The sequence below is a fragment of the Lithobates pipiens genome, unplaced genomic scaffold (assembly GCF_037356315.1).
Source record: "Lithobates pipiens isolate NorthernLeopardFrog02 unplaced genomic scaffold, aLitPip1_a1.2 Scaffold_3, whole genome shotgun sequence".
Classification (NCBI taxonomy): domain Eukaryota; kingdom Metazoa; phylum Chordata; class Amphibia; order Anura; family Ranidae; genus Lithobates; species Lithobates pipiens.
This window is the reverse complement of record NW_027507790.1, coordinates 49,732,703-49,743,735: the sequence shown is the minus strand read 5'-3', so window position 1 is coordinate 49,743,735 and position 11,033 is coordinate 49,732,703. Positions and strand designations below refer to the sequence as shown.

The 11,033-nt window shown below is 42.4% G+C and overlaps 1 protein-coding gene and 1 long non-coding RNA gene across 2 annotated transcripts in view; one reads left to right on the top strand and one right to left on the bottom strand.

Moving 5' to 3' along the window:
• Positions 1 to 530: 530 nt before the first annotated feature.
• Positions 531 to 7,327, bottom strand: LOC143940375 (uncharacterized). Its single transcript, XR_013263862.1, has 3 exons — positions 7,202 to 7,327; positions 889 to 971; positions 531 to 751 (listed from the first exon to the last, which is right to left on the bottom strand). It is a non-coding gene; the product is annotated as an uncharacterized LOC143940375 (long non-coding RNA).
• A 31-nt stretch (positions 7,328 to 7,358) lies between these two features.
• Positions 7,359 to 11,033, top strand: part of PPIL2 (peptidylprolyl isomerase like 2) — a 103,854-nt gene continuing 100,179 nt past the window's right edge. Inside the window, exons 1-2 of the mRNA XM_077461644.1 lie at positions 7,359 to 7,483; positions 9,600 to 9,649. Coding sequence (XP_077317770.1) covers positions 7,452 to 7,483; positions 9,600 to 9,649 — 82 coding nt within the window. The 5' untranslated portion in view covers positions 7,359 to 7,451. The remainder of the gene's footprint in view (positions 7,484 to 9,599; positions 9,650 to 11,033) is intronic.

The following is an 11,033-nucleotide window of genomic DNA, read 5'->3' as shown; positions in this document are numbered from 1 at the left end:
TTTTTTCTACAGAATTGAGGGGTAGATGTACTTTAGTTCAGCAGGAAAGACCTGGGCAGAACTGACAGCACTTCTTGAGATTTCAGTTCACTGGAGGTGGGTTATCAACTGAAACTTTAATTTAGGAGCTCACTGGACTTCTGCAACTGTTGGGTTATACTGCCACCTACAGAAGGACTGAACACTGGCAATGAACTGTAGGCCAGCCCAGGAACCCTTCTTATAACCAGCATGCCTCAGTTTTTTCCTGGTGTCCAAGAAAGATGGATGTGTTTTTCTTCAGCACTACTAGGATATATATATATATATATATATATATATATATATATATATATATATATATATATATATATATATATATATATATATATATATATAATTTCATGAGAAACTCAGGAGCCATTTTGTGCTATTTGTTTTTCCTAAGGTGAAATTCTGTCAGCCAGACAATGATAAGAGGTAAACCAAGAGGGCTAATGTCTATGTTATAATGAGTCGAGGACTATCTTGGTACCCAAGGATTTATCCAGTTAAAAGGAAAAATTATACAATTTATTAGAAAATATATATGATTAAAAAAAGTTGATACAGAGATATATACACTGTGCACATAATACCATGCATGGTGATGAAAACAGGTAATGGACACGTAAGGTCCTAATACAAGGAAACTTGGATGTATATCCTGATGGCGTCCTCTTCATGTTTCGCAGTATCCACCGCTTCTTCAGGAGGGGTCAGTCAAAAACATCTACAAGAATGGATAAAGTTTCATAATTGAACAGTTATACAAATTTCAAGATTTAAAAATTTGAGTGTAACAGACACATGAGTAACAATACATAATAGATTAGTCTTGGAGAATCTATAAAATTGTAGATAGCTTACCAAAGACAACCCTGGAGGCGCCACGCAGTACCAAAAGTGGCACCCGATGAGGGGTAGTCCTCCCGGGGCGGACACGGGAGACACTATGAGCACAAAAGACCATAGTTGAAAAATGATAAGGTGACAATGGGTCTGTGTTAATAACTATAGACACAGCAACAGGTGGGAAAGTGCAGAGAGAGGTGGGAAACAAAAAAGGGGGTTGGAAGGGGGTTGAAAGAGAGAGAAGACACAAGGAATAAAGAAGGGAGGAGAAAGGAAGAGGGGAAGGAGAGAAAAGTAAAAGATTGAAAAGGGGGGGGGAAGGGGAAGGGAAGGGGAGGGGGGTTATTTGAAGGGGAAGGAAGGGGGGGAGAAGGGGGCAGGGGGGAAACGGAAGAGGCAGGACAGGGAAGGGGGAAAAGTGAAGGATAGGAGGGGGGAGAGGGTTTTGGAAATGGTGTAAAAAAATAACCAAACACCACAGATATGACAACCATGTCCAGTACATTAAACACTGACCCACCTTGTCAATCACATGTGTTCTATATATATATATATATATACTGGGGGCAATATGTAGGCAGAGGAGGGTAGTACGTCCCAGGAGTGGGAAGGCAGGATGTGGCAGTTTAGCAGTAATGAGACTAGAAGTGCCCTAGATGAGTCAGTTGCAGTTATTAATGATATGCTGCATAGGGATAACAATAGAGTGCAGAACCCCATATGCACAGCATCCAACCATCACCATGGTGGAGGATGCTGCTAGCACATGTCACAGCTTATGCACGTTTAGTATCAACTTACGATGGCCAGCCACTCTGACACGTTTGCCCCGGTTGCAAGCGTCCGACTGAGGGCCGCTCTGTGCGCCCTATAAAAGTCTCTAACCCGGCCGACCTCAATGACGCCGACAAGCACCAGAGTATGGCATCATCGGGTCCGTCTATCCACACTGCGCATGCGCGGATGATGCTGCTTGTACGTATGACCAAATGAGGAAGTGGCTGTAAGCCGTCCCTCAAGGTAGGAAGGGAAAAGTCTCCCACAGTAAGCATCGTGGGCGCTCCCTCCACTTGGATAGACATATGTCCGCCATGGGGGGAAAATTTAACCTATTCATCCAGGAATTATTGTATCATAAAAGGAGTACACATGAGGCCAAGATGCAGAGAGTGGTCGCTGTTGCGACTCGGCGCACACCACCCCTAAAGGTGGAACAGAGAGTGGTTGGCACCAAGAGGCACAAGCTACCAGCAGGACAGCTGACTTGCTTGAAGGTCAAGGAGTAGCTTGTGCAGAGCAGGTAAGTAGCAACCCAGGAAGGGTCCAGGAAACAACAGCAACAAGTCCGTCAGGCGATAAACAAAGTCCAAAGGCAGGCCGAGGGTCAAACACTGTTCAAGAGTCCAGGAACTAGTAGTAATCAGAAGCGCTGAGATAAAAGGCAATTCAAGAGCAGGCTGAGGGTCGATCACAGCAGACAAGAGGCAAAGTCCAGGTACAGGCCGAGGGTCAAACACAAGAGAGAGAAGAAGTCAGAGAAACAAGCCAGGGGTCGGGTCCAGGAGAGAGTCACAATGGGTAATTAGGTCACAGGAACAAGGAGCAGTAATCACAGGTGAGCTGAAGACGAATCAGCAATTTCTCTACAGCCCCTCCTACACCATGTCCTCTTTTGGTACAGATTTATCGACGACCTCTTTGTCATCTGGACAGGAACAGAATCTGAGCTTATATAATTTATTGATCATCTGAATGCAAACCAGTTTAATTTACGCTTCACATTCAGTTTTGATCGCAATCATATCCCCTTCCTCGACCTCAAGATTGTTAAGGACTCTTGGGGCCAAATGGGCACAGACCTTTACCGTAGGCCCACAGCGGGCAATACATTGCTTCATGCATCCAGTGCCCATCCCCGCTCTCTAGTATGCAGCATTCCATAAGCCCAATACCTTAGACTACACCGTAACTGCACAGAGGACGGGATTTTTACATCCAGGCTGCTGCCGTACGCGAGCGAGCGGCTCTTGGCACGGGGTTATACCCTGGATAATCATAGGAAGGCCTTTACTAAGGCCTCTGCTAGGACTAGATCATACCCACTCTACAGCCCCCCTTTGTGTAAAGCAACCAGCAACTGTTAAGCTAGTCACCAAATTCTTTGCTCACCACAATGTACTACGGAGCCTCCTTTTGTATCACTGGCACCTTTTAATGGACCATCAAATCTATATTTTTCCTAATTTGAGAAGGATTTACCTTACAGTTATCTATACAGGGAAGCTACTAGGCACAGTGGTGGATTTCCTCACGTTCAAGGATTCTATAATTCCAACAGTTGGAATCCCCCTTTAAAAAACAATTTTCCCTGGTGAACACTACCATTCATTCTATTCTGACTTTGACCCTGATCTGTCAGACTGGCAGAATGGTCTTAATTCCTCAAACATGAGGTCTCTACTGTGGCAGTAGATTAATTTGCTATTGAGTGAGAGAATTAGATGTTAAGAGCTTTATGTTCTAGCTGCAATGTCTGCTAGAAACATCTTGTCCTCACTGTGCAGCACTGACACTACACCTCCCTGTCAGCAACATCCCTCAGCCAGCACTCCTATATCATGCTGCACTAATGCTGCATACCCTGTCATGTAACTCCCTCCCTCAACCCCATGTCACCATGAATTGCTGACAAAGCACCCCCCACTGAGGACACCATGTAGCACTGACACTGCTCCCGTCACCTTCAATGTCTCTCTGCACCTCATACTGTATGCTCTCACCAAGCACCCCCATGTCATCCTGCAATGATTACATCGCACCTATGTCTGCTCAGCCAATGACCCTTTCACTCTGCAATGCTGTCACACAGCTGCACGTCCTGTCACCTGCCCTGTTGCCTTAAAATGTGGATGCTGCGCCTCCTGTCACCCTATAATGTGGTCGCTGCACGTCCTTTCACCAGAACTTCCATGTCACCTTATAATGTGGATGCTGCGCCTCCTGTCACCAAGCGCCTCCGTGTCACCCTATAATGTGGACGTTACTCCCCTTTTCACCCATTGCCTCCATGTCACCCTATAATGTGGATGTTACTCCTCCTGTCGCCCAGCACCTTCATGTCACCTTATAATGTGGACGCTGCGCCTCCTGTCACCCAGTGCCTCCGTGTCACCTTATAATGTGGACATTACTCCTCCATGTCACCTTATAATGTGGCCGCTGTGCCTCCTGTCACCTTAAGCACTGACATTACACCACCAGGCATCCAACTCCCTCACCCCCTTGCCAATCATGAAGCTGAAGTTATCTTCTTATTCAGCCAGCTTCTTATTCATATGCAGAAGTTAGCTCCTTATTCAGCCAGCTTCTTATTCAGGTTGGATCTTTATTCACAAAAGTGATTATTTACTAAACAATCATCTACAATGTTTATAATATAATCATTGAACTTTAACAACAATTCTATCTCCCTAAATGCCATGTATTTAAAGGGGTAATTCTGAATAAATATCTGAAAACCATCTTGGCTCGCCCAAATTCCACATGTTTTATACTCATTGGGCATCCTACTATTAGTTAAAGTTCAATTTGGCCTCAGCCAAGTGATATAAATCATAAAATATGGTACCAAACATGGCACCATGACAGCCATGCATGTCAATGGGAAATTCTGAATAAGCAACCAAGGTATTCCTATATGAAAACCATCTTGGCTCACCAAATTCAACTTGTTGTATACTCATTGGGCACCCTACTATATAGGAAAGTTCAATTTGGCCCGAGCCAATTGATCTAAATCCTAAAAAATGGCACCTTGACAGCCATACATTTCAATGGTAAATTCTGAATAAGAAACCAAGCTATTCCTATATGAAATCCATCTTGGCTCACCCAAATTCCACTTGTTTTATACTCATTGGACATCCTACTCTATAGGAAAGTTCAATTTGGCCTGAGCCAAGTGATGGAAATACTAAAAAATGGAACCAAACATGGTACCATGACAGCCATGCATTTCAATGGCAAATTCCAAATAAGAAGCCAAGCTATTCTTATATGAAATCCATCTTGGATCACACAAATTTCACTTGTTTTATACTCATTGGGCACCCTACTCTATAGGAAAGTTTAATTTGGCCCGAGCCAAGTGATGGAAATCATAAAATATGACACCAAACTTGTCACCCTGTCACCATGCATTTCAATGGGAAATTCCAAATAAGAAGCCAAGCTATTCCTTTATGAAATCCATCTTGGCTCACCCAAATTCCACTTGTTTTATACTCATTGGGCACCCTACTATATAGGAAAGCTCAATTTGGCCCGAGCCAAGTGATCTAAATCCTAAAAAATGTCACCTTGACAGCCACACATTTCAATGGTAAATTCCGAATAAGAAACCAAGCTATTCTTATATGAAATCCATCTTGGCTCACCCAAATTCCACTTTTTTTATACTCATTGGGCATCCTACTATATAGGAAGGTTTAATTTGACCCGAGCCAAGTGATGGAAATCATAAAATGTGGCACCAAACTTTTCACCCTGTCACCCATGCATTTCAATGGGAAATTCCAAACAAGAAGCCAAGCTATTCCTAAAACCACTTTGGCTCACACAAATTCCACTTGTTTTATACTCATTGGGCATCCTACTATATAGAAAAATGTAATTGGGCTGTAGCCAAATAACATTACTAACAAAATAATGAACTACCCCTGACACCCTGATAGCCTTGCATTTGGGATCACAGTGTGAAGCAACAACTTAAATGACTGCATCAACATCTTCTGCTTGTTACCTTCTACATCTTTTTATATGTGGAGTTCTGATTCCATAAAAGTGTGACTTACTGTAGATGCCTTCTACTTAAGGTATATGACTTGTGAATACAACAATATAAACACACAGATAACAGGTGGGCTGGCTTTGTACTTTTTAAAGTGATTGTAAAGTCCCATTTTTTTTTACTATAAAAATAACAAACATGTTATATTTACTTGCTCTATACAGTTGGTTTTACACAGAGCGGACCAAATCCTCCTCTTCTTGGGTCCCTCTTCTGTGATCCTGGCTCCTCCCTCCTATTCAGTGCCCCCACAGCAAGTAGCTTGCTACGGGGGCACCTGAGCCAAGTCACAGCTCCGTGTATCCATTCAGATTGGCTAGCTGACTTTGATTGACAGGAGCGGCAGACAATGGCACTGCTGCTGTGTCTCAGTCAATCAGGAGGGAGGATCTTGGACGGCTGAGATACTTGTGGACATCGCTGGACATGGAGAGGGACCTCAGGTAAGTGTTATGGGGTGTTGGGGGTCTGCTGCACACAGAAGACGTTATCTTAATGCATACATTTTCATTGAAATGTATGGCTGTCAAGATGCCCTATTTTAGAATTTCTATCACTTGGCTTGGGCCAATTTGAACTTTCCTATATAGTAGGATGCCCAATGAGTATAAAACAAGTGGAATTTGGGTGAGCCTAGATGGATTTCATATAAGAATAGCTTGGCTTCTTATTCAGAATTTCCCATTGAAATGCATGGGTGACAAGTTTGGTACCATATTTTATGATTTCAATCACTTGGCTAGGGCCAAATTGAACTATCCTATGTATTAGAATGCCCTATGTGTATAAAACAAGTGGAATGTGGGTGAGTCAAGATGATTTTCATATAGGAATATCTTGGTTTCTTATTCGGAATTTCCCATTGAAATGAATGGCTGTCAAGGTGCCATATTTTAGGATTTAGATCACTTGGCTCGGGCCAAATTGAACTTTAACTAATAGAAGTATGCCCAATGAGTATAAAACAAGTGGAATTTGGGTGAGCCAAGATGGTTTTCATATAGGTATAGCTTGGCTTCTTATTCGGAATTTCCTATTGAAATGCATGGTGACAGGGTGACAAGTTTGCTGCCATATTTTAGGATTTCTATCACTTGGCTTGGGATGCCCAATGAGTATAAAACAAGTGGAATTTGGGTAAGACAAGATACTTTTCACAGCGCTGGCAGTTTACACAGCGCTTTACAACATTAGGGCAGACATTACAATACAATATAATTCAAGACAGGGGGATTCACCCCTTTGAATATATGGAATTTAGGGAGATAGAATTGTTGTTAAAGTTCATGATTTTATTATAAACATTGCAGATGATTGTTTAGTAAATAATCACTTTTGTGAATAAAGATCCAACCTGAATAGGAAGCTGGCCGAATAAGGAGCCAACTTCAGCTTCATTTGCCAATCACCCTGCAATTCTAATAGTGCCCCCTCTGCCAGTCACATCTCCTTACTCCACAATGCAGACACTGCCCTCACCCGTCACTGCACATAACTCTGCAGTGCTGACACTGAACACCTGTATCATCCAACTTCTCTCACGTCATCCCACATAGCTACCTAATGGTATCATAGTTACAGTGAGATGTGAGTGCTTCCGGGTCCCGCTCTGTGTGTGCCCCGCCCACTTCCTGTTAGTTCGCTGACATTACTTCCGGGTCCCTATAGTAGCAGAGAAGCCGTGTTTTGGAGTTGTGTTGTGTGTGAGGGTGTCTGTTTTGCAGCAACAATGGGGAAAAGACAGCATCAGAAGGATAAGATGTGAGTACCTAGTGATCAGTGTGTTCTCAGCTTTATCCCACAGTTATCACATGGCATAGTATTCAACATAGCAGTTCAGCGTGTGTGTGTGTTGCCTGAACTGATCAGTGGGGCTTCTTCTGCTCCAAGTGAGTGTCAGAGAAAAGTTACTAAACTGTGGAAAGGAAACCATTTTTTTGTACAGCAAAGTATCAACACAACACTTAGATTCCATTGTAATTCTTAGTTCTTTTCCTAACTAAAATAACAGTCAGCAGATCGGCCTCTACACACACAGCAGCGTCTAAAATGTAGAGCAACTGAGCATGTGCAGAGCAGGGGGAGACAGTGTATTGCTGCATTTTAAAGAGGAAGTAAATGCATCACAAATGCCTTTAGCCTAGGTTCACACTTATGTGGCACAGGAAATGCAGTGATCCCTGTGCATTTCCTGTACTGTGTTTGTGATCCACTGTGGGTGTCGATACAAAATTAACGATACCCCAAAAGGATTTCAAACACAGTATAGGTTGCCCCCCCCCCCACCAGATCGCATGGTACAAAATGACCCTGCGATGGAATGCGGCTCCAAAAAAGGGGCTATTGGGTGTGCTTTGAGTCCATTCAAAATGAATGGGCTCAAATCGCACCACACTAAATTGCATGTTAATTGCACAGAAATGCAGTGCTGTTCTAATGTGATTCTCATGCGGGTCAGCCAAGTAGAGAGATCTCATAGCTAAGATGTGCGATCTATCAGTATTGTTTTAACACTCATGAGGGAGCTGAAGAACATTTTTAAAATTGCTGCTATATTTGGAGTTCTGCTTTAAAAAAAAAAACTGTGCAACGTTGCAAAATGTTCATTCATTTTATTGTCATATCTGTAGGCAGTTTGGGCCCTTTGGAAGCCTTCCACAATAACTCCCAGTTAGCAATCCCCACATTCTTCCTTGGTGCTAGGGCAGGTTAGCATAATCTTATAGATTTTAAGAAACATAAGAAGTCAGTAGACAATTGATTTCTTCAGTGTCTTTGAAAAAATCCAAGTGAATTTTTATATACATTATACATATTTTCTATATATGGCCTGTCGTGATGATAACATGGGCCAAAGATCAGATACAAGGCTTTTCTCAGTGCCACCACTCACATCTCTGTGCAAGTTTCTTACATTAGATGTACGTACATCAAGATTTTTTCAGCAAATATAGATGTTGGTTCAAGTATAAGTCCAGTTCTGTTAAGAGAAAAGAAAATCATCTTCTGAAGAAGTGGAGTTCCACCCATTTTTAAAGTTTCTTTCATCCACATACCCACCTGTACTGCATTCATAAATGGATAATCCTTTTTTTTTTTTATAACTTAATACCTTATTTTTATCTGTGTATGGAGCACTTACAGTGAGGCCGCCTAGGTGATGTCGTCATAAGGTGATTCTGTTGGACTCCTGGGAAATCTGTGTAATTAACCCAGGAGCCACCTAATATTGAAATCTAGCGTTATTTCTCCTGACTGCGAGTTTCCCTGCATCCAATTCGCATAGCCAGAGATTGTGACTAGCTCTCTATGGAGCTGGTTCACACATCTGCACAGGAGCCCTGTGCATCTTTTTGTCTGTTTCAGGTCCTAATTCAGGCTGAAATCGAACCTGAAGCGGTGAATGAAGACGCACCGGACTCCTGCTGTGAGCCGATGCAAACTCTAGTGTGAACCCAGCCTGAATCAATGACAGACTGAGGCTGTATACAGTTGTTCACATGTTTTTTCACAAGAAGTGACTACCTGCAAACAGACGAGGAACATGGCAGAATGGGCAGGACAGTTGCTTTTGCATGTCCAGTATTTACATCCTTTTAACCAAGTGACAGAGGACTACATGCGCCCCCTATCTGACTGTACCTTTTGGAAATGGTGTGTGGATTGGAGGATTGTTGTACTAAAGGACAAATGCTTTGGCCGCTAAAACCGTAACTTGTATATGTATTTCAACTGAGTTTTGAGTTTCTTGTCTGGAGTTCTGAATCAAACTATACATAGGTTTGTGTAGAAATGGAATATGTTAGTTTACTTTATGTAAAAACTGAGTGTTCTGTAAAATAATTTTTAGAATGAACATTTTGTGTTATTTTCCTAGGTACATCACATGTGCTGAGTATACACACTTCTATGGAGGGAAGAAGCCAGGTATGATCTGTATATAACGTCACTGTGTGTGCGCATTATACTTCATATTCGTTTCAAAACAGATCAAATGTTTTTAATTTGGACTAGAATAGAGTCCAGTCCTATCCTGGGTAGTTGAAGATTTCTGAGACCTTACACCAGCACCACCTCCTTCTCTTAGTGCAGTGACGGCGAACCTTGACACCCCAGATGTTTTGGAACTACATTTCCCATCATTCTCAAATACACTGCAGAGTGCATGAGCATCATGGGAAATGTAGTTCCAAAACATCTGGGGTGCCGAGGTTTGCCATCACTGTCTTAGTGGAACTTTAGTCTGAAAATTAAGACCTATTAGATCACTTCAGGCTGGTCCCTTTTGCAGGTATAGCTACAGTGCAACCAACACAAAGTGGCACATAATTGTGAAGTGGGAGGAAAATTAAGAAAAATGTTTTTCAATTTTTTTTTTTTTTCACAAATAAACATCTGAAAAGTGTCGCCTGTATTCGTATTCATCCCCCTTTACTCTGATACCCCTAACTAAAATCTAGTAGAACCAATTGCCTTCAGAAGTCACCTAATTAGTAAATCGTGTTATGTCCTGTGTGTAATTTAATCTCGGTATAAATTCAGCTCTTCTTTTGAAGCCCTCAGATGTTTATTAGAGAACCTTAGTGAACAAATCGCATCATGAAGGCCAAGGAACACACCAGACAGGTCAGGGATAAAGTTGTGGAGAAGTTTAAAGCATGGTGAGGTTAAAAAATAAAATAAAAATATCCCAAAGCTTTGAACATCTCACGGAGCACTGTTTAATCCATCATCTGAAAATGGAAAGAGTATGGCGCAACTGCAAACCTACCAAGACATAGTCGTCCACCTAAACTGACAGGCGGGGCAAGGAGAGCATTCATCAGTGAAGCAGCTAAGAGGCCCATGTTAATTCTGGAGGAGCTGCAGAGATCCACAGCTCAGCTGGGAGAATCTGTCCACAGGGCAACTATTAGTTGTGCACTCCACAAATTCGGCCTTTATGGAAGAGTGGTACGAAGAAAGACATTGTTGAAAGAAAGCCATAAGAAGTCCCGTTTGCAGTTTGCAAAAAGCCATTTGGCCTAAAAGCAAAACACTATGTGGGGCAGAAAACTAACACTGCACATCACAGTGAAACATGGTGATGGCAGCATTATGTTGTGGGGATGCTTTTCTTCAGCATGGACAGGGAAGATGGTCAGAGTTGATGAGAAGAGGGATAGAGCCAAATACAGGGCAATCGGACAAGAAAACCTGTTAGCGTCTGCAAAAGACTTGAGACTGTGGTGGAGGTTCACTTTTCAGCAGGACAACGACCCTATACATACAGCCAGAGCTACAATGGATTGGTTTAGATCAAGGCATATTC